The sequence below is a fragment of the Strix uralensis genome, chromosome 4, assembly GCF_047716275.1.
Source record: "Strix uralensis isolate ZFMK-TIS-50842 chromosome 4, bStrUra1, whole genome shotgun sequence".
In the NCBI taxonomy this organism is placed as follows: domain Eukaryota; kingdom Metazoa; phylum Chordata; class Aves; order Strigiformes; family Strigidae; genus Strix; species Strix uralensis.
The window spans coordinates 124,044,707-124,069,051 of NC_133975.1; the positions used below are offsets into that span (position 1 = coordinate 124,044,707).

Genomic DNA, 24,345 nt, shown 5'->3' on the forward strand with positions numbered 1-24,345 from the left:
GCATCAGCTCAATTAGACTTGCTGCTCTCCTGGAAAAAAGTCAGATTATATTTAACATACCACTATTTCGCTATATTTTTTATCTTCCAGTTATTTTCAAGGAATACTATGCTGTATGTGACAAAGAATACACTCATGATGTAAAAACCAGTCAAACCTCACTGTTGAGAAAGGAATGTAGACCATTCCATATTCAAAGGCAGCCTGGCAGATGACAAAAATTTTTTCCTGTGTAATTATCACGAAATTCACTGCAAGACAAATTCTCTGTTCATGTATATTGGCACAACTCCACCAGTTTCAGCAGAGCTGTATCAAACTTACAGTAAAAGAGAATTTGGCCCAGCATCCCATATTTAGAGCAACCTGACACATCACTGAACTAAGAGCTGCCTCCAAGGGGATGCTGAGTAATCTGTGTCTGACTCAGGGAAGTCTTAAATACACACATTAGTTACACTAAAACAATAGGACTATTCATGGTTAAGGTTAAGCAAACACTTAAATGTTTAACTGGCAAAGAGCCAGAATGCTCAGCTTCTTGTAGGACTGCCCTCTAAATTAATCTTACATGAGTATAATTTCACTGACATCATGTGAGTACATAGCTACAAATTATTAAAGTACGTAGCATCCATTAATGTTCATGACATTTTTAAAACTTTAAATCGGCTTTTGAAAAAATTGCACTATATAAACAAACAAATACCATAACAAGTAATAGGAGGTAACTCATCATGTAAAGCTGAAAATTGATCAATATTATGTTTGGAAAGAAAAAGAAAAGTGTTGTTGCACAGAACAGCCATCCTCTTGTGTTAAATCAATTGCAGTGACTACACTGGAAAAGACTTTTTTTTCAGGTTTTCTCACTCAGGCAAGGAACTTACAGGATAGATTGCTAATGACAGATCAAATATTCAACTATCTCATTGGGATGAGTCTTTTATTACACCAATAATGCTGCTAGGCATAACTTTTATTACAGGTAATTTCCAGTACAAAAAGTGGTATCTTTTGGGAAAGCTGAATCATTAACAATGCAGTCAAGGAACTGGTTCCGGTTCTTAATGTCACACACAGGTAATCTAAGTATAGACCTGCAGGAAGTCTGTATTTCCCATATAAACAGGAGTTAACTATTAGTAGTTTTTAAAATTATGAATAATAACCACCAGTGTCCAGGAATTGTATTTCTCTCTTCATTTGAAAGCAAAAGCTTAATAACTGCTCAAAATGAAATTAAAATGTCATTTTTTTGAACGTTGACATTCTGTGCCCCTTATTCCTGATAAAAAAAGAAAAATTTAGGCATATGCAAACTACATAATAAGAGTTTGATGGTGAGCATTTATGCAAACAGCACATGTTTATAAAGAGATATCACAGCTACAGACATCCATCATGTATCATTAACACAGAGTAGTCATTTAACTGAGAAAGAAATATTACACCAAGTTGCTTGATATTAGAATATGCCAATATAAGGTGAAGGAAATGTCATCCTCTAGGAAAACGTTATGTGAGCAGTACAGACAGGCAAATTTTAAAATATTAAGTTATTAATACACTTGTAGATAAGCCAGAAATTGTTTTATGAAACAAATTATGGTGCATAATAGTAACTAATGCCAGAGACCCACCTGTTTACCTGCACCATGAATAAAGCCTACATTAAGGAACAGCTCTCACAGCTTACGAAGCATACGGTATTCCTCTTCAAAGAATATGTCTTATCTCAAACTGCTATTAATCATTTAGATGCAGCATGACTGAAAGGCAGACACTGCTGTCTGCTTGCTGGCTAGCCCAGGAAATGAAAGAGAGAAAAATTTGTGTCCAAATTCAATAGTAGAACCTTCTGCTCTTACAAAAAGGAAAACAAAAGTCACAGGAAAAAAAAAGTAAAATCTTAATTTTCAGATAAAACTGCACTCCCGGTACTAGTTCCTGTTAAATTGACTGAAGTTCAATACACCTGTTTAGGGGAAAGAAGTTTAGATCAACACTGTCAAACCAAGGAATTGACCCTTCCCAAACTTCATGCAGAGAATTACATTAATCTATTTATTTTTCTGCACAGGTGGTCAGGGAAATCTAAGTTTCTTGATTTAATGAATATCTGTGTACACTGTACAAAATTTCCCAGGTATGAAAGATGGAAATATTCAGTTTAATTTAATAGATGCTACAAACAATAACTGAGCAACAAAGAAATCTGTTGATATACAATTAAGAATGCATTACAAATACATTTTAAAAATATAAATAGGTAAAATAATTTGTTGAGGCAGGTACATTTCAAGCTTCTGAAAATCATCCTCAAACTTTACACTCCTTTCCCAAAATTTATTTTCCACAGATTAATATTTATGGCCATGTAGAGTAGAGTAGAGCAGAGTAGAGTAGTCTTGAGAAATTGTCATTATTTTAAATATTTTTTCTGAAGAAATTCACATCCCCCAGTTCATGCAGGTAAACACAGGCTATTTAGAATTCAGCACTGTTCACATTAAAGTCATTAGAAAAAGTTTTAATCTAATGACAATGGGAAAAGCACAGCACCCACAAAACCCCTGAACATTATGTGGATAGCTATTTATTCCTCTTTCTTTCTTCATATCACTTATCTTCAGGATGAACTTCCAGTTCATAGAAGCATTCTTATATGTTCTTGAAACCAATAATAATGAAAAAATGTGGAACGTTTTAAAACTTCCATAATAAGTGCCTAATTAAATGCAAAGTGATCTGCCCATCTTTTTAAAACACCTTCCCATCTAAAGCAGTATGTCCTCAGTGCCCCCAAATGCCAGGCTAAAAAGCACATTCAGCTCATAAAGTTCTAAATGTACTTATTTTTCTTTCTAATTGAAATATTCAGAATTTGCTGAATGCACATCTTACTGTTTTAAATATATCATCAAATGCTTCAGTACAGGACTATATTTGAGAGACCACTTCTGTAAAACACATGAATTAAATTTATTTTATGATTTATAGTCATGATGTCTTATAATTAAGCTCAGGAAAACAGATCAAACACTTTCATGTTGGAATTGAAACTAGTTATCTAAAGAAGCAATTTAAAAGTAATGCTTCTTTGGTTTGTCAGCTCAAATTAGTGAAAGCCAAAATGGCTTAATCATATACTCATAGAAAGCCAATTTAGCCTTATTTTTCACCAAATATAGAGCTCTGAACAGGAAGAAGACAGATAAGCTACTAACTGAGTTAATTAAAGGCTATCAGGCACATTATTTGTGCTGTCTTGGACAACTGGCAAAAAGAACACTTTCAAAAGAATCAAAGCCAACATTTTAAATCACCTAAAGTTACACTCTAAATTGGTATTTAGATATCTAGATGGGCCTGCCATGATTTTTTCACCATAGGGCTAACCAACCTCTTCCCCTTCGCAAGCGGATCAGTAAAGGTAAGCAGCCTCTCTAAAATGAAGATCAGTTCTACCTGAGTGTTAAATAGAACTTCAGAGGATTAACTTGACACACTGCATTTTGAACATTTCAGTGAAAATCTTCATGGACTGTTTTTTATTCCATTGAATGTAGGCAGCTACATTGCACAACCACTCATTTCTTTAAAATGCAGAGTCTAACTAATGAAAATGAAACAACTGAAATGACATTAACTGAACAGAATTGAATTTGCAATTAATACTCACTAGAATCTTACCTGCAACTGGTCTTAAAATGGTTTTAGACGAGGCTTTCCTGAGCCATTCATACTGTTTTTCAGGGTCTAATGTTGAATTTGCATGCTTTGTGGTTACTTTGAACCGTATACACAACAGTATACAAAAACTTGATTTGTATATTCTAATAATCGTATGCAATTCATATTCATAAAGAAAATCATAAATTTATCTGAATGCTTCTAAATGTTATCTTACTTAGTCCATATATGAATTTAAAGGCTTAGGTTCAATTAGATGATGCTTCTGAAAAAAACATAAAACCTGTGTATTTTCAAAAAAGTCTCCCCAAACCTGAATATCTGAAACTACTGAAATCACAGTATACTTGAAGATGTGTCATAATAATGGCCAAAAAAACATTCGTAGATAAAACTTATGTATTCTCTCTTAAATATGCTCTGATAATTCGTATTTCTGCCAAAGCTGAAACATTCATTGCCTTTATTTCTTGGGTTTTTCTTGAAATTGTAGGCAACAGAACAATGTTCTGAAAAATTATAATAGGCATTTGGGAAGCAATTGTATTTGAAGAAGCCATATTTTATCCTATTCCATTGGTAACTACAAAATAACATATGACCTCATAATAATGTAAAACAGAAATTCTTTTAATTACTCACTTATATTATCCTGAAAAGTTTACAACAACTTTTTGATGCAGACTGCACTACCTTTGCAGATCAATTTAGACAGGTTAATAGGTACTACTGCCAGAAACCTCATCTCACTTGGTGATAGATACCTCTCATTTTCTATAGCTTCTTGTAAAGCTTCAACTTCGTTTTTCAAATATTCTTCATGCTTATTAAGAATTACATAGGTGGGCTTCCAGCTGTGGAGAAAGTAAGGAAAAAAAAATTAAAATCATATAAGTAGTCTTTCCTAATAAAAAGGCATTCAGAAATGAAGACATCAAGTTACTTTAGCTAGCTTACTACAACAAATAATTTACTTAATGTTTTGAAAGTCAAACATAAACAGGTTTAGTATAGAAAGCTTTTACATGCATACATTTATTTTCTTAAGATTTTAAAGCTGCAAATTCAAGAATATACATATATAGGATTAACAAACATTATAAAGCACTTTTTAAGGAATCGAGTGAGCTTCACAAATTTTTGGAGCCTAAGACTAAGCAATTAGGCATCTAAATTCACATATTAGGCACTCAGAACAGCACCATCAGTAAATCCTTTAGATATGTATGATTTTCTTGGAGGTGTACACAGTTTCAGTCTCATCAATGCCACCAGCACCTGTCTCATACCTAAATGCACGTAGCAGTGACAAACTCAGAATTTCCTCCATTTGCCAAGCAAGTCCTGCTCAGAAAACAGCCAGAAAGAGATTGCTGTCTTTCAGTACAATAACCCAGACACTGGGAGTACTGACCTGGCAGTCTGAAGTCACAGGTCTACATACCACCTCTTACTGACTACATCTGACCTCACATTCTGCCCCTACAGGAACACACCAGCTAATAGTTAATAATAAAATAATGGCAGATGAGAACTGAACTTCAGTTGCTGTCAGGTAACATTCTTTTCCACCTCTAAGTCATCACCCACATATATTTTCATATTACATGCAGTTGGTATCTGGCTATATAGAATGTCCGATGTCCACACTGTTAAATGCACACATTCCAGAAATCTGTATCCTGACAAGAGGTGCTGAGCAGCTCGTACCCAGCTCATAACTGGATTCCTCTAGAGCAAACTGATGGGTCCACATTCTGTGATGCTTAGCCTGGATCTCCTCTCATGTGGCTCCCCTACAGCTCTGAAACACAATTAATCCATTCTTTGTTGTTCTCATTTCAGGAACCTCCTATAATGTAAGAGCTATGATGCAGCCCACCAAAGTTAATTTCTTGCAGCAGGATGCTGTAGATTGAACTGAAAGCACAGCTACTTCAGGAAATACAGGAAGGACTTAGAACTAGTAAACTAATAGTACTTTCTCAACATCCAGGTATTCCTTGGATGTGGGAACTCTATAAAAACAGGCAGACAAATTTTCTGATTCAAGTGAAATTCAGATGTGACCTTTAGAAAGAAAGCATCCTGCCTGAAAAATGATGGTGTAAGGAGCCATCCAGGCCTGGAGGTCTCCCACCCTCCCAGCTGAGGTAACAGCTATCAGAAAAGACATTTTCACAGAAACTGGTAGCTGAACAGATGGCAGGACGTTGCTCAGTTAAAGATGGTAAGAAACAAATTCAGAAACTTCTGGTGCATGGAGCCTCCAAACAGTAATACCTTAATAAGGCTTAACAGACACCAACGTTGTGAGGTGAGGGAAAGAACAGAAAAATTACTGAAGTCTACTGAGCTAAATAGGTGGACGTGCTACTGACAAACACTGCTCATTCAGAGAGAAAAACCTCTGTAATGACAGGTTGTCAACAGGCAACTTCTGAGATGATGGGAGCTGAGGTTCAGATGATGTCCAAACCATCTGAACAGAGTGGGCTAGGGTAGGACAGAGATCCTATTTTCAATGAAAAAAATCACATACTCCCTCCAAGGGAACCTTCTATAGAAAAAATTAGCACACCTTCTCTCTAGTCAGGGCTTAAAGTGATCAATAAATTCAACTTTTGTCCAGAATAAAAGGTACCCTAAGGCAACACAGACACCTACAATGAAGTTTGAGTGGAACTATCTGTCCTAGGAGATGTACACACAAAACCCAATTTTAGGAACACATACACAGATATTATCAAAGGTAAACACTGAAGAAATAGAAGGAAAAATCCGTAAAGACTGAAGAAACTAAGTGAATCTGGAACAGCAGAGATACAGTTACATTTAAAGAATTACATCAGCGAGGAGGAGGGGAGAAATGGCAATACAGAACAAGGCTGCAATTGAACAAGGCAAGTAATTCATTACTGGACAGGTGAGAGCAACTGAGGACGTACAGTTCACTTCGCCCTATGTATTCATGAGTAGGGTAAGCAAAGTGCACTTTTGGATGTGAGTATGCCCCATGGTTCAAAACTGGAGGGTTTGTAGCATGCAGTTACATGAAGCATGAATGTGCATTTGGACAATCACTCCAAAGGTGGAATAAAATAGAGGCTTTAGTATCAGCTAACTTAATGCAATTTCCATCAAGGAAATAAATAAAGAACAAAGACCTGACAATTAATTTGTTGAACTGAAGTCCAATAACCTTGAACAAAAAATAATGTGCTCCAGGTGGTGAGACAACACAACATATAATCAACATTTATAACAGCAGTAAAGTTTGTCAACAAAAAAGCTGAATGAGAAATTGCAGCATCCATTCAAGAAATTTAGCACTATTGGCACAAATTCTTTGACACCACTGGTGATTAAAACTGTAATTACAAAATACTACTTCACCATATCTATTGCAAATTCAGCAGAAATCTGAATTTTTAAAGGGTTGTATTTTTAAAAAAGTAGAAACCAACATACTTATATACTTATATAAAAATGTACTGGCACACAAACACTGTGATCTTCTCAGAAAACTCCATGCCTTTCTTTGGAGGAAGGAAAACAAGCAATGAAAAACTCATAGAGCTTTTATTAATCAAAGTACAAACTATGCTGTGCGTTACATTTTGTGTTCACATCTATTCTGTGGACATGCAAAAAACGCATAGTACAAGAATACTGTTTTGTAAACACACAAGGTATACGGGATTCAAATAGCTCCTCTACTAGTTTGCTAAATGCATCACTGCTTCACAGAGGTTCTTGGTAGCTATCACATTTATTTGTACTTCCTTTCATCAGCTAGGCTATAAAAAAATCTTTATCCACACTAATCTGAAAGCAATAAAAATACCCTGTAGTTTAACTAGTAGGACAAGACAACAATTTCTTTTCCAAATTGGCAACATTCTGAGTTCATCTGGCTTTTTTTTTTTTTATTTCCATGAAATCTCATCATCCTTAAACCCAAATTTAAAAAATAGTAAGAGAAACAATAATATTGGAATAGGTTCCACCAGCAGCATTTCACCATTGCTTATTGTTCTGAGATCAACATTTCTAGTTTGAATCATTCAAGTAACTAAGTATTAGAAAAATGTCATCACTTGTCTAAAAATATATATTTCATTTTGTGCCTTCAGTTCTTTGTTAGAGAGATCAGTATGGATTTATTTAGAAAACAGTAGTATCTTAACGCACTTGTCTCATATATCATATTTTCTGTAGACTTGTTGAATATAACAATCCCTTATTTTGTTCCAAGTCTTCAAACATACTTCAATATACTTATGATGTCTAGTAATCCAGACAAAAAGTTGTTTCTTTGAGAGCTCTATTGAGCATTACTGGCAATTAATCAACTATGAGGGTGATTGTGACTCCAAAGCAATATTTGAATTTACAAAATCAACATTAGAATCATGTCCAGTGTATATGGAGAATCAACTAGAATAAATTTTAGAAGTTTAAGATGATTCTACTATGTAAGTGCTCTAATTGTCTGATCTTATAGCTAGGGCTTGTTTATTGCAGTTTTCAGTATGTTGTTAAATGACATTTTCAATAATTTAAGACACAAAGTCTCTACTCTTCTGCAAGCATTGTCCTTCTGTGAATACATGTATTCATTAATGAGTCACTTCTCATTTTCAGTCTCTTTACACTAATGCCATTAATTATTCTTCGTAGGGCCTGAGCCAAAACCCATGGAATTCAATGATTAAAATTTAGATCAGATCCTGAGTTCTACCCTTAATTATTTATTTATTTATTTATTTGCATTATTTAACAGTTTGTGACTTGTAAACAGATGTGCAACTTCAAAAGATATCTAAGAAAGTCATGTGAGTGGTTTCAGAAACTTAGGAAAGTGTTTATTTTATACTGCATTAGAGGCAAGAATTTAAGGTAAAAGAAAATCGGAATTTTCTTGTCAAGGTCAAATCTTTTCCTAACTCTTTTTATGATAAAGCTACAAATCAGCATGGTAAGGCAATTGATTCAAACAGCTAACCACTACACCCACTTCATTCACTAATGATTCCATTCTTCTGTTTCCAGAAAGTTCAAAATAAACCTAGAAATGACCCTGATGCTATCTTTACTTCTCTCTTTATTCTTAGAAACACCCATATTCTCCATTCACACCCTAAAAAAAAAAAATTCAAATATATGTTATACACATTTTTAGTCCAGTACTTATCTTCAGGTATAGAATTGCAAGAAAACAAAATGGATAGAATTTGCTAACAAATCATCACTTCAACTGCCAAGGAACTAGACAGGTTGTGGAGAGATGAACGCTGCACAGAAAAGACAGGATTATATTATCTGGGCCAAACTCTCTGTATTGCCAATACATATTTGCCTTTTTAGCTACCCTTGCAGCCACCTGAAATTTTGATTTTTAAAAATTAGATATTCCATGTCAGCAAGGGAAAACTCCTTATAGCCCAATTCTTGCTTGAGAAACTTTCAATTACTAAGATCCAAAAGTGACCTGCATTTAAAACTTCCACTAATAATCTGATAAAAAAAATTTCTGTGAAGAAAACTGTGAACTGCAGCCCACTGCATTCATCAAAACAGTGTGCCTAGAAGAACAATTTTGCACTCTGCAGTAAAAATTATACCAAAATCTGCTAGTAGAAGTATACACATATCTGTATGTAGAGACAGCTATGACACATCTTAGGAGAGAACATGTACAGAACAAAAAGTAACGTCAAAAATGTTGTGAACAAAGAACAGAAAGATGCTTCAATTTCAGGAAGCCAAATTCAGAATTAAACAAAGAACATAATGAAGCCTTATTGTCACTGATAGTTATTAATTTTTAGTTAAAAAAATAACTTTTTTTAAGCAGTATTCTTAATAATGTTCAAATTTGACAGAACTCAGATGCATCCGAATAGAGAAAAAATGTTTCTGTTAACTTATTACTTGAATACTTTAGCATGCTGCAAAGACAGTACCTGTGATCTCTGAAAACTGTTGATTCTAATAGAAAACTAAACCAAACTTAAGTGTAGTCTGTTTCTCTATAATTTACTTTTTCAGGGGATGGGTAATACTGCAATTTTTGTACCTGATGATTTGCAGCTTGAAAAAAATAGAAGAATACTAAAGTTTTCTTTAACATCACTCCTTTCAGAACACATATGTACATACTTTTACACTACTTCCTCACTGACTTTCTTAATGCCACCATAACTCAAAGTTCAGGCTATATTACACTTACGCATTAGAGCTCTCCTTACTACTCTCATTTTGCTTGTGCAAATCAGCAATTGCATCACTGCTGTTATTTATATTTTCCTGCAACCTGGCGATTTCATTCTTTTTTTCTGTGATTTTTACAGTATACACTGAAATAAAAAATAAATTTAAAAGTAAGCATATGTATTTTCAACATAACCAGGAAACAAAAGGTCTACATTCAGAACGATTAAATATTTCTTCCAAAATACTTAATCTCGATAGTGCCAGACAGCCTGCAATTAAGCAAAGGAACAACAAAGTGAGTCAAAAATTTAGGGAGTTTCAGCTGTGTGGCAAGTACCTTAATTATCATCTAATATTGTGAGATTAACTTCAGAAGAAAAAAATTCTTTGTGCTGTTTCTGCATTCCAGTCTATGTAAAACTGAAGTAACTTAGTGGTAGAAAGCAAAGCACTCTTTAACAGTTAGAGCTGACTTCTTTTTTTTTGCAGTCCATAGTGTCTGCAGATACTAGAAATACACAGATACAAGGAAACCAGAGTGTAAGCCACTTTGCCCTCAGTAATGCTTGCAACTGGGGAGACTGATTGAAGTACAAAAGTTGCTTGAGATAAAGGTCTCTTTTAAACATTTGTTTTCTTTTAGAAAAGTCCAGAAACACAATTTTTTTTTAATGGAAAAGCTGACTACAAGAAGGGAAAAATAAAAACATCACTAAAGTTATATAAGCAAATTATTTAGAAACAGAAACAAACAAATCAAAATAAAAAGGGAATTTACTCAAGATGGGAATGTGTAATGTATGATAAATTAATACATGAGACAGAGGTTAATTAAAGCACATTATAACAACAAATTCTCAAGCAGTATGGTATTTGCATAGATTCTTAAGACAGATTCTTAATTCTGCCTTTTCTAACAGCAGACAGCTGATATATTTTCTGAATAAGTGGTTAGTAGAAAATCCATATTGTGGAACATGATCACTGTTCTCTTTCACGAGTAAAGGCTGAGGGAGCTTTTGCGCATGCTCATGTTGCAATACAATGAGCACAACTAGGTACACATTTTTTCCTCTGTGCTCTTCACTTCTTATTTTTTCATACGAGGTTTCAGACTTATTAGTGCCAAATTATCCCTTGCCATCTCTGCTTCCCTGATGTGCTGTATGCCAAAGTTGGTGGCCCTAAACAGAAGTCAGTCACAGACATCCTGCCCTTCTCATATACTTAACCAGGAAGGGCATCTTAGTTATGCGAGATGTGTCTTGAGTTGTTTGAATTACTGCTCTAGAACTTCAGGTCATCCTGAAGTTTGGGTCTGGCTTTGCAGTACTTGCTCTGTATTCACTCTCAAGGCCAGCTGCATTTATACCAGAAAAAAACCACCTCTCAGAGAGAAACATCAGTCAGTGAAAAGGAAAAGATACTCAATGTATTTTAATATCTTGAGTTATCCTGAATATCTTCAATAGCTTAATATTTTCAATATCTTAAGTCAGTAACTTGCCTTTACTTATCATGAAGCATAACTATTGGACAACTGACATATGCTTTATTTCTGTACAAAGAACAGGTGTATTTGGAAGTATCCTGCAGATGACATTTTGCGATTTACCAAGATATAATGTAACTGGTTTAACAAAATATCTATTACATAAGCAAAGCTATACACTTGACATTTCATTTAGTATTTTCTATAGATCAGCACTTCTGTGACAAGTGTGAGTTGTTCTCACCCTTTGTTTTCACAAGGACCTTGTGGATGAGAATCATCTCACCCAACTTTACAATCCAGGCATCTACTTCAGAATTGCGCACCCATGGCGACAGCTACCCTCAGTGGACACAAGCAGACATTTTTAAAGCTTACCTTATCTAACCTACTTTAAACCCTTTCTTCAGGACAAGACAAATCACACCCTAAAAGTGCCTATTTCCCTCCACTGGTTATAAAGGGACTGTAGCCAAAAAGCCTGATGAATCTCACACTAAAAGTCCAAGGCTGAGTGCTACAACTCTTCCTCTGCCAAGTAATAAAGAGATGAAATTAATTCAGCAGAACTATTTCTGGGTAAGTTTTTGAAGGATTTAACCCAAACTTCTAAAAGTCTGAGCATTGGTTGTGAGTTCACACATATTTAGATAACTCTGAACTGAAGACACAAAGAACTATGCCGTGTTACTACACAGCCTCTGGATTTTCCCTACAGGCATGCTCATCTACTGTAAGCCTGCCTAAATGTTAAGAAAAACCTCAGCTCTAAGGTTCGGTTATGTGACTGAAGAGTTAAAACAGAATTCTAGGTGTAACGGATTTAGTGTTACAGATGTTTTAATGTTTAAGATGCTTCAACTTAATATAGATAAACTTCTTAATGAGTAAGCACTTGCTTGGACATATCAGTCAAGATTATCAGAGATGTTGCCATCAAGAGGAACACCAATTAGACCAGAATTCTCTCATTATTTCTCCTGAATGTTATGAGCTTCAATATCTACCTATGAAGTACCAGTGATGAGCACAGATGTCCTCAGATTGTCTAAAGACTAGTTTCTCTACCACGACTATTCTTGTGAGTGATTCCACACAGTAGCATGGTAAAAAAAAAAAAAAAAAAAAAAAAAAAAAAGAGTTCAGACCTCAGTCCATAACATTATGCTGTCTGTAAGTCCTGGGGGGAAAGAATTTGACGTGGAGCAAGACTTTCTCATTGGCTTTACTGTTTTGTACTTCAAATAAAATTACCAGCTGTTTGATTGCAAAAAAGAAGAACCAGACTTGAGTAGGTAGTAGCAACTGAGAGAACTTTCATTATTTTAAGAATACAGAAAGAGAGAAGAAGCAGTGAGGCAGAGGTCCAAATCTGGAAAGAACAAAAACATGAAGAAAGGGAGGCAAGTGGCAGATGTATTGAGCAAGCACAGCTGAACCAAAGAACTGCCAGTGACTGTGAGGAGCTACAGAGTAAGAGCAGGAAATGGCGCAGCATGAAACTGGCTGTCCATGAGACAGCTGAACAGCGTTAGCTGAAAGTCGCAAGGAAAAGCAAAGTCTGCTAAGGAGAATGAACAAGTATTGATGGCAAAAGAGGAGGCAGGGTGAGAGCAGGACACGGGACAGCTTGCATTCTAAGGCTTGCTTCCGCCCCTGAAACACAGAACATGTACCAGAAGTAATGAAACAAAAGCAGCATGTTCAATGTCTAATAAACTGATAATTTATCATTACTCACGATTTATCTGTTGTTTCACATGTTCCTTAGCATAAGAAGTTTGTTCTAGCTGGAAAACTAAGAAGAAAATAAACACTTTTTCATATATATATACAAATACATATGAGTTGAGCTGTGAAACAAATGTGTGTTGTGCAGCATTAATTGCACACTGATTAACAAAGATTTTAACAAAATATCTAAATAGCTGTTTTACTAATTAAATAGCTGTTAGCACCCCTCTCTGTAACCTCGCAGCTAACAAAACATTATGTAGGCAAACATCAAAACCTTAATATTATAAATTTATTTGAAGTTACTGTAACTGTTTAAAGCAGAAAACATCACTGTGTGTACTGCATTAGCAATTGTTAATTTAAAGATATTGTATAATGACCTACCAAACTTGAGCAGAAGTTCATCTAGGTTACTGAAAAGCCTGTCACTCATTGTGTAAACTACAAAAGAAAAATGCAATTCAATGATTTACACAGTCAAAAGCTTTATTGATACAATAAACAAGTCAAAAATGCAGGACAATACCATATATTTTAAGATAAAAGGGATAAAAGAAAAAGTTTTCACTGCATTTGATTTAGTATCTAAACCACTTTAGTCGAACCAAATTTCTCACTGATAGCAGTAATGGACTCACTGAAAAGTCTGAACCATGGTTAGGAAAAAGGACATATATCATTTAGGTAAAGCTTTGTTCCTGGAGCAGTTCTGTCTTTGAGAGGCTTATTGGTCTTAGACGGCATGAAGAATGCTAGGAAAGATGTTCACGTACAAAATGTGTAGCCTCTACTCCAGCTGGTTTACTAAGCCTATCGACTGCAATGCTGGTAATGGAAAAGCTACTTATCCATTCTGTACACTCCTCCCGTAGTAATTGCAAAGTACATTTAGACCAGAAGATATATGCATAAGTGTGATTAAAGACAGAACTCTTACACAATGGAAAACAGACTATTACAAATTCATTCTTCTGTTTGTATAGTGCTGCTACATGCAGAAATTCAGTTACGGGTTTTTAAACAGTTTCAGAGTCATGCAGTCTTCTAAAAAGGATGCCATCACCATTTTATCAGAACGTACTGAATACAGCTAGTTAGCTCAGATATACTTAACATTAAGCAAAGTTATCCGGTGCTTAACTGTCCCAATGGCTTCCCCGTACCCTTAGTACCGTGTAAGAAGCAAAGCCACAACAAATTGGAGATGAGGATGAGATCCTAATCCAGGATCAAATGGAATAGAAAACAACTGCAGAATTGAACTAAAGTGGCATTAAGGCTATGTGATGTAGCACTGAGGCTGTGGAAACGGGAGGGGGTGGGGGGAGCATTTAAAATGCTGGATGTTTGACAGAAATTAATTTGTCTAACAGTTAAGTGAGGATCAGAACACCTAATCCAAGTGACTGGATTAGTACAGGCTGTGATAAAAACTCTGAGAAAGAGATAATAGTTTTACTAAATGTATTTAAAAGCTTGGAACCCTGGTTCCCAGTGTCTGGAAACACTTAATATAACAAACAAAACACTTCCTGAAAATACTAAGAAATACTACCTCAAGCCACGGGTCCATGCAGAATATTTTTGCTTTTACACAATGTGAAAGAAAATACTAAGTAATTCCTTTGGATGCAAAAAATAGTTTGGATCATATGTTAAAAATCTGTTCTCTAGAAACAGTTTAACAATGTTTGTTAGTTGTTTCCCTGACAGTTCCCATAAAAGCTGCACGACAATGAGGTGTACACAGAAGGTACACAGATGAATGCAAAATAAAAAGCACAAACATTAAACAGCGAAGAATTTATATTCACTGGTTTATAAATCACCAACAGAGCAGACTGTACAGCTGTGTATTATTAAGATACATGCTCTTCTATCATCTAGTCACTAAGACAGTTACAATGAATTTTAACTTTTGAATGCTTTTGTAGGAGAGAGAAACAGAACTAAAGTGAGTGTTTATTTTTTCTGTAATTTTACAATACAATTTATGAAAAGGGTAGGATTTCAGAAAATGGCAGTACTTCTGAAAGATTGCGTCTGTAAAATACCTCCTATTCTGGATAGCGTTAAAATGAAGTAACATAGCTGCAAATGACAAACGCTATTCTGTGTTGCAAATTACGAGGATACACGTGCCACTAGTAGAAAGAGCTGAGAGAGTCAATTGCACTGGTAATCTGTAGGATGCTTGTAACAGATTTTAAAGACAGTAGTTAACACCAGCCTGAAACAAAAGACATCTAAATGTTGGCCAATTGATGTCTTCCAGGATATGACTGTCGTAAAGACTGATTCTTGGTCTACTGGAGAAAAGTAACATCGAACCATTAGCCAATTTTGGATAACAAATTCAGAGGATGTTCTCATATGGGACTGTTATTTTTGTTAAAGAGAAATACGTAATACACAGCAACAGGTAAAACAACTTAAAACTGCATATATTATTTCTAATGGTGCTATTCAGAATGCTGCCAGAAGCAAAATCTTTTATGCATCTTGCATTTTTGTACCGCATTAACGTAATTATATGGAATTCAATTGCGGCAATAAAGATTCGTGTATTACAAGATTGCATTGAGTGCAGAAACCACAAACTGCCTGATGGAGTCTCTCGCCATTATCATAACGCTAACACTAATGGCACCTCTCATAGCAGAAGTACAGCAGTAGCTTCATACCTCATCTGGCAACGGCCATTTCTAGGCTCTTCATTAAAAAGTGAAAAATACCTATAACCTATGACATAAATTTCTTCCTTAAAATCGAACGCTCAATCCTACCCATTGTCAGCTGTGCAACAGTATTAATTTCTGTTGGCTTTCTAGAAATTATTTTCATTCCAGCAGGGCTCCTTTTTTCAGAGCACGCCATATTTCTCCTGTGCTATTCAAGTGACTGGTTAGTCGATTCTTCCTGAAATTTAGTAGAGTTCACATTTCTAGACTAACTTTTTACCTCTGTTTAAAAAAGAAAAAAAAAAAAAGTGTCTCTCATTGTGCTGTTTATGCTCCTCTGCCCATCTTCTGCAATACCGTTTTAAGAACCCTGTGAGGAGGCTTGAACTCTGCATTCAAAGTGAGGACATGCCATCTTTTTCGAAACCCGCTGATATTTTCAGTGTTTCTAACATCATCCGCACCCTTTCCTGACTGGTGACAACTCTAGTTATTATATCTGAGTTAACGTAATTGTAGGGCTCTTCGTTTATAAAGTCCCCGTTTCTAACACCTGTGTTTTAAGCGCATTACCACCGTGCGTTATGTACTGTGCCTTCCTTATTAGCTACCGACATGTCTGTCAAGTCCTCAGAAAGTCAAACATCTACTGGATTGCCACATTTTACTTAGTCGGGCACACACCAAACGAAAGGATATTGCTGCAGATTATTCCCTAAATTCCTGGAATTAGAAAATCAAACCAATTTTTATCAAAATGGTAGGGGAAAAAACCCATCGTGCGGGATACCACAGGGGCTGCGGATGAGCGCCACAAAATGGCGGCGCAAGAAAAGGGGAGCGAGTCCCTCCCGGCGGAGAGGGGTGACGCGGCCGCGGCGGCCAGGTGGCCCCTCTGCATTTTGGGGGGCCATCAGCGCTGGGAAAGCGACCAGGACGTGGTGGCCCTGCACCGTCTGAGGCGCTGCCAGGAGGGGAAGGGGCGAGGAGAGCTATGACAGCCACCCAGCGCCTCATCCAGGGCCGTCAGGGGGAGGGGGCCGGAGCATAGCCACCGCCCCGCTCCCTCAGCTTCCTCACCGCCGTCTCGGAGGGGAACAGGGGCGGCCCAGAGCAGGCGCCAGCCTACCCCGGGAGGAGCCCCGCACCCCGGCGAAGGGCCCGCATCAGCCCCCGCGGGCGCCGAGCACCGTCTCGCCGCTCTCCCTCACCGCCGGCCGCGCCCCAAGCCGCAGTGAGGCGGGAAAACCGCCGGGGACCCCCCGCGGCCTTGGGGGGCGGAGGGCCGAGGCGGCAGAAGGGCGCGAGGCCGGGCTGGAGCAGCAGCCTCCTGCGGGGCGGAACGGGCAGCTCAGCCCCGTCACATGAGGGTGTCACCTCCCCGCCGCCCGCCTCGCCGGGGGTGGCTGGGGGCGAGGGTGGCAGCTGCCGGCACGTCGGGCTTTCCGCTGGGAAACCTGGAGCAGCCTCACCCCGCCGCTGAAGGGGCTGAGGCCATTTTGCGAGGAGGTCAAACAAGCAGCGCCCGGCGGGGTCCGCCGCCCTCCCGCTCTCTCGGGGGCATATCAGAGGGGTGTGTGTTTCCCCAAAACCCACCCGTTTGCCTTAACAGTAAGAGTTATAAGGGAAAGACCAACATTTCCGAGGGCTTCGGGGCGGAGGGCCGAGCCAGCGGCGCCGGCCGTGGGCGAAAAGCGATGAGGATGCTCCATCTACCGGGGAGAGCGCGCAGGCGGGCGGGAGCCGGGCGGCCGCCGGGGAGAGGAGGCAGCGCCGCAGAAACGGGGCATCTCTTGCAAAAAAACGTGCTTGGGGGTTAAACACACACACACACTCACACGCCGGGATGTAACACAGAAAGAACAGGCTGCAGCGTGTAACTTGCTTTATCCACCCTCCAGGTCCCACGCGTGTTGCTGACCCGGCTGGGGTGGGGGGGCGCAGGTGGAGCGATTGCATAAAGCTTTCTCCCTCCGTACCTCCAGTCTCAAGGGGCGGCCCAGCCCTCTGACAGTTTAAAAACGCGTTAAAGTGTCACACTTCACATCCTGGAACAGCGCTTTACATTGCAGGTGCTGGGGAATGTCATCAGCCCCGGCAGCTCCGATGCGCGCAGCCGCCTCGCGGCTCGCCTCGGCACAAGTTGCGCTAACTAAATCGTGTGACTTTATTTATTCATTGATGTGCAGCATTACAAGGCAAAAATGCATAGCCCGGTCAACGGAAGAAACTAGAACATGGCACTTGCCTCCAAACTGCGGTGGCAACGGGGCCTTTTTTTCCTCCCTATTGAGATGACTGAGGCAGAGGATGGATTTAAGATTATCGATAAACAAAGGAAAAAAAATGAGATGGGGAGGGGGCACAGAGTGAAGGGGAAAAAAACAGACATCAGCATGGCTGATGAAAGAAGAGAGGACAGGGAAAATAGAAACAGGACGGAAGAGACGAATAGAAAACTCTTTCTGCCAGCCACAGCACCGGGTGTCGGTCAGATGCGATGCTGCTTTCAATTCAACCAACAAGAAATGCAACTTCCAAGAGAAATAGCTGACCTACCTGGCTCCAGGTCAGAGATGAAGGAGAGGAAAGAAAAGGGAGAGAGACAAGTGGAGACCGGCATGTTCGTTTGGAAGCCACATGTGTGCGGCCTCTGGGCTGTGCTCCCGGCTGGCGGCGGGGCCCGTCCTCCCCTGCGGAACCTCCGCGTTGCCCCGCCGCCCCCCGCGCTGCCCCCGCCGCCCACCTTCTCTCCCGGTGGGCGAGAGCCCCCTCCCTGCCCAGCTGCCCAGGGACATGTTCATTCCTAGATGCCCCTGGGGCCTCCGCAATTGCTGCTTTGCAACCCGCCTTCCCAAATCTTAAATAAAACCCAAGGAGAAATCGCTTCAAAGCGTTGTCCTGCCGTAAGCAATTCTCTTAAAGACACCCACACACACACCCCCACAAAATTCTAGAAATAGGAGTTTAATGGCAGAGTGGCAGATAACTTCAGTGATGCTCACTAACACCTCCCGGTGTTCGGGTAATTTAGGCAGCGATGTCAAGGGAGGCTGAGGTTCCCACAGACCCAGGGACCCGAGCTCACCCGGAAGGTTGTCAGTCATTTCAACAGGCTTTGGATAAAGCCAGCGGGGACTTCCCGGTTAATTCCCTCTAAGGACTGTCAAGAGCTGGTCCCCACTGGGGCTTTTCAGGGCCCGGGAGCAACTTTAACCTATCGATTTATTATAAGGACTCCCGACCTGAGGTTATCGCTGTGGTACCCACCAAAAAACGGTTTCTGAAGCTGCAGAAAAGAGGGCTTTGTGTCCCGCTGGTTCCGCCTTGTTTGTTTTGCCTTGCTTCCCAACAGCATCCCTCAAAAAAAAAAAAAAAAAAAAAACAAAAAAAAAAAAAAAACCACACACCAAACAAAAAAAAAACCCCAACCCAACCCCAAAGTCATAAATAACTGCTTTCACTACCGTCCGGCAAGCAGGAAGAACTCTTTCACAGTATCATCTCTAATAAATGGTGAATGGGTTGCACTGCTCTGAAAAGAGATATGGTCGATTCAGGGCTCAGAAAGGGCTCCCAAACCCGCTCCCCGCCGCTGACAGACCCCCGGGGCCCGCGGCTCCGTTAGCGGAGAGCCCCGACGCTTCCTCTCGGTGGGCTCCGCTTTCTCCATCCCCTCTCCCCCAGTTTTGGAGGGGTCCCCTCAGCCCTCCGCTCGTCGCCTCCTCCAGCTGATAGAGAGGGCAAAGAAACCCGGGACCTTTCCCCCAGAGAGGACAGGGCACCCAGTGTCCCCAGTGCCCCCAGCCGCCCCTATGGTCGAGTTTGGGAAGATCTTTGGGTCACCCCCGCCGCATCCCCCCGGAGAGAGCAGGGAAGGGTTGTTGCCTTGTGCTCCCTGAGGCTCCCCCCCCCCGCCCCCCCCGGCTGTCCTCCCGCAGAGGGAGAGGGGACCGGTGCCTAAACTCGTACAGGGGGGAATAGGGCTTCCTGCAGTGTTTTGGGGACACAGCAGGGGAGCGATCATGGCTGGAGAGCGACAGGGACAGGATAAACATGTCCCAAACAAGTGTCTTTCTTCTCAACCTGAGTAACTAGCTCAGAAAGCAAACGAGCAGGTAACGCGGAGAGGCTGAAGTACTGGCCCTTAAAACCCGGCAAGGTTCAGGGACCTCCTACCTCTTATCTTTCACAAAAAAAAAAAAAAAAAAAAAAAAAAAAAAAAAGAGGCATGGCAATTTCAAGGGGCAAGGGATGGACGATTCCCGTCCTCATGCGGCTCCTCTGGGATAAACTTGCTCCTTGAAGCAGCACCGGAGCCCAGGGAGATGCCCACTGCGGTGGCCCCAATCCTGTTTCCAAGCCCGGAGTGGTGCCCGGGAGCTGGACCAGGAGCTGGGTGTGATGCTGCTGACTCCCACAGGGCACCCAGAACTGCGGAGGGGCTCCCCCACAAGAGAAGAGGGACCCCAACGCCCGAACAGCCTTCATCGGCCGCGAGCAGCCTCCAGTAAGGGCTGGAGTCCAGCTCAGCGCCAGTGCCCAGACCAGTCGTGACACAGTATTTCTCCCGGACTCAGCCCCAGAAGCATTTAAACACTAAACTATCTCAGGGTACCTAATCCTGGCTCTTCACCCTTCCCCAAACATGCAGATTGTCCCCATTCCTGCTTTCTGATAAATAAGTGGTTTCGTGTCAGCCCTCGTCCCCGTCCTGGGACGATATGTAAGGGTTGAAGGATTTTTTTTTTTCCATTTCCATAGACACGAAATAGTTTTCCATATGATTTCTGCTCTCAGATCCCCAACTCCCACGGGAAGGGAGCCGCAAGCACTCCTTTTTCCAAAGGACCACTTCCTATGGAAAAAAAAAATTATTTTTTTTTAATAAAAAGGACTTAACGGGGAAAAAAAACCCCAACACCTAAATGGTAAAACCTTCCAGATTTATTTGAATACTTTGGTATTTTGTTTGATTGTTTTTGTTGGAATTTTCCGGGAAAACCCTGATGAAAATCGGGAATTTTAAGCAGAGTGAAGATTTTATATAAACACACCTCAGTTTAAAAGGAGATTTGTTGCTGTGTGTATTCACCTGCAGGCAAAGGTGGCAGCCGGACAAATCCCGACGGACTGGGGACTTTAAAACCAAGCCTATAGCTACACTCTAAAGAAAGTTAAAGATAAATCTTGGGCGGTAGATCCTTTCTGCCTGCAGCCCTGGCCTTGATCAGGGCCCTGTACAAGGAAGGTCTTCCCTTTGCAGTCTCAAAATAATTCAAGTTTTTTGAGTTTTCGGTGCTTCTTTATTCTAACGTCAAATATACCAGCATGGTCGGATACTTCGTATTACAGGTAACCTAAATAATACGTTTAAGGACAAAGATTTAATGAATCTTTGGGTCTGAGAGCGGAAAGTAGGTGAACACCTCTGTTGGTCCGGCAGCATTTTAGGGACTCTTCGGTGCTTTCGACGGTTATCAGTGATTTAGGTGAGGATCCAGCCTACACACTCTCCTTATTAAGCAGAATATAGCTTTAAACATAATTCTTTTTTTTAGGAAGAAATGGAGCAATTGACAGCTGCTATTTCAGCGGTTATGGCACTTCTAAAAATAAAAGGCAAGCACGCGAAAGACATCGAAACGCGGGTCGTTTCCCTACCAAGCATCCCCCACCACATCACCCCGAGCTTGAGGTCCTCCCTCCACCCAAGCTCCGGGGTGGCTCGGTGGAAAGCGCTCCCGAAAGCCCCGCACCCGGTCCCGGGAGAGGCTGACATTGCCAGTAACCTTTTCTATAAGCGACAGTGGGCACTGTCCCCCGCCTGAGCATCCCTCCTCCTCCTCCTCTTCCTCCTCCTCCGGCTGCATGGGATGAGCTGGGGGGGCCGGGGTGAGGGCAGGGAGCCGCGCCGCTCCCCGGTACCCGCTCCAGCACTGCCCGACTCGGAGCTCTCCCCGGCACCAGGCCGGGTCCTGCCGCGACGGATCCAAGGCCAAAAATTCCCGTCTGATTCCCAGGTCCCCCCCGAGGGACTCCATGCGCTCCGGCTCTCTCGGCCAGGGCTCGGTTAGCATCACCCAATGAACTCCCCCATCTCCGGCAATCCTACCCAGACCTTTAAAGTGGGTCTTCTCGTTCCCGGCGGTATTTTTTTAATGTAATTCTTAACACCAATCAAAGGTTTAAAAAAAAATGTATTCACACCTCTGCTGCGGTTGGAAGCTCCGTCTAGATAAATAATCCCCAGGGACTGAGATTCTGGGACCCAGAATAACTGCGGGTGACTGCTGATTTGAAGGTGTACAGACACGCATATTTTGGGGGGGATAGCGTATTTTTGCTTCTGCTCGGGGGGAGGATGCCCTGTCCGTAGGCCAGAGAGCACACCGTGTCGGTGCAGGCCGTCGGGCCGGTATGGATTGCTGGCAGTGATTTTGATTAATCTTTTTAAAAGTGCTGTTTTATCCCTCGTTCTCCAGTGGGGTCATTTCTGCAGGGATAACGCCTCAGTCTACCTTAGCAAGGGTCAGAGCCGTGTCCTAAATTAAGGTAGCTATCATTGCTGGCTATTAATGTCCCTATTATACGGGGGGGGGAAAGAAGATAAAGGGGGCAAAAAAAAAAAAAAAAAAAAGGCAGAAACGAAGCGGACACGCCGCATCGCACACCCAGGCTCGCAGACAGCTCTAATGAACGGGGGCCGAGCCAGGAGCCTGGGCACCCCAGGACCCTGTGCTTTCCCGGAAAGCCCATCCTGGCCGCGCCAGCGGGTCCCCCGGGGGTGGGGGGTCCATCCTGGGGGTCCCGGTCGTGTTGCGGAGACAAAGCCCGGCCCGGCCCGGCCGTAAAGCTCCCCCGGAGCGGCGGGGCGAGGGGAAAGCTCCGGGGTCTCGGCCACGAATAAAGGTCCCGAGGAGGTGGGAAAGGGACGGAGACACCCCCTTGGAGCTGATGTCTCCTTGGGCGTGGTGACACAGGGCAAGGAGCCCCCAGGTCCTTCCCCAGCCAGGGACAAGCCGGTTCCCCCCGGACTATGCCAAACAGAGACCCCAGCGTTCACAGCTGGAGAGGACGCAGAGCTGCCTGGGGCTGGGCTGGTTTTCCCCGGCGGGTCACCCTTTAAATGGTTAACACAAGGTTCCCGGGTCCATTTCGGTGTTGCCTTTTCTTTCTCTTCCTCTCCCCTCCCAGCAGAGCTGCCAGAATCTCCCCATCCGGGCCGTTTTCTGGGGAACAAAGGCTGGGGACCTGGGGGACAGCCCCTCGCCCCTGCGAGCTGCTTTCGCTGCTCTTAATGAGGATTCATTTCTTTAGCCTACAGTCCTGGCTTTCATTATGGAGCCTGTCTCGCTCTGTTCATGGTCATTAGGCTGCAGCCCAGTAACTCCCTCGCCAGATCATGTGCATGCTTTAAAAAAAAAAAAAAAAAAAAAAAAGAAAAAGAAAAAGAAAAAAAAAAGGAAAACCTACAGTAATATTAGTAATCATCATCACCATCCTATGGCCGGTCTAAATTAGCTACCCATTAACACAGGCTTTCTGCCCGCTTGCCCCTCTCAAAGCAGAGGTTTTTCTCCATCAGCCCCTGTCCCGGGATGTTCTGGGGGGCCGCTGGCCGCCCCCCGAGCGGGGGCTCCGGCGGGGCAGCCGCTCCCCTGCCCGCAGGGACGCGTCCCGCGCCGCAGAGGTCGCCGCCTTCTCACCCCCTTGCTCGGGCAGCCCGATGCTCATACTGAGGAGGTTTGGGTTGGGGTTTTTTTCTGTCTGTCCGAAGTGGTGATTTGGGATCTTTCACTGAGCTGCTCATATTCCCGTTTTTCCCTGGCGGAGAGGACAGGGCTGGAAGGGGACCCTCCCTCAGCAATATTTATAGATGATATTTTCCCCTTCTCTGATTTTTTTCTTCCCCCTTTTTTTCCCCTAAGCGGGTCGGCAAATCAAACCTGGGTCTGTAAAGTGAAGCCGAAGAGTTTTCCCTTTTATTTTTTAAGTTTCTGTGGAGTGGCTCTGAACTCGTGAGTTTTGCCTGGGCTTTTATGTCTCCCCAGCTCTGTCGGGTTTTATGAAAATGAGCAGTATTGAAAGCTTTTCCATCCCGCTAGCTGTGAGCCTCACATAAATGATGTAAATGGCTCGAAGGGTTTTTTTCAAGTGAACTGTGTAGATCTGTGAAAATAATATCAGGGTTTTCCGTCAGAATGAGCTTAGCACTGTACTGAGGCGTACCATAATCTGACCCGACACCTCCGACCATCTGCGCTATCTATCTGCCTTCTGATTTACCAAATCTTCACAAGCAAAAGACAAATTGTACTTGATACTAAAGAAAAGACGGCGAGCCCCGGTCCGGCTCCATTTCTGCCGAGAAATGATTGGAGAAAATGTAAATCTGTTTAATTTTGGTCTACGGGCAACTAGCAAAGGAGCTTGCTTAAAGAAGGGAAGAAAGGAAAACAAAAAACAGTAAGAAAAAGTAAAACAAAGAAGAATAGAGAAGGGGGAAAGAGACAATAA

General features: G+C 41.5%; 1 protein-coding gene across 1 annotated transcript in view; it reads right to left on the minus strand.

The window, feature by feature from the left end:
- C4H14orf39 (chromosome 4 C14orf39 homolog) overlaps nucleotides 1-13,580 on the minus strand; it is a 30,385-nt gene extending 16,805 nt beyond the window's left edge. Inside the window, exons 1-4 of the mRNA XM_074865248.1 lie at nucleotides 13,529-13,580; nucleotides 13,149-13,205; nucleotides 9,932-10,058; nucleotides 4,461-4,550 (exon numbers count right to left, since the gene is read on the minus strand). Of these exons, the coding sequence (XP_074721349.1) occupies nucleotides 4,461-4,550; nucleotides 9,932-10,058; nucleotides 13,149-13,205; nucleotides 13,529-13,577 (323 nt within the window). The 5' untranslated portion in view covers nucleotides 13,578-13,580. The remainder of the gene's footprint in view (nucleotides 1-4,460; nucleotides 4,551-9,931; nucleotides 10,059-13,148; nucleotides 13,206-13,528) is intronic.
- Between the last annotated feature and the right edge of the window lie 10,765 nt (nucleotides 13,581-24,345).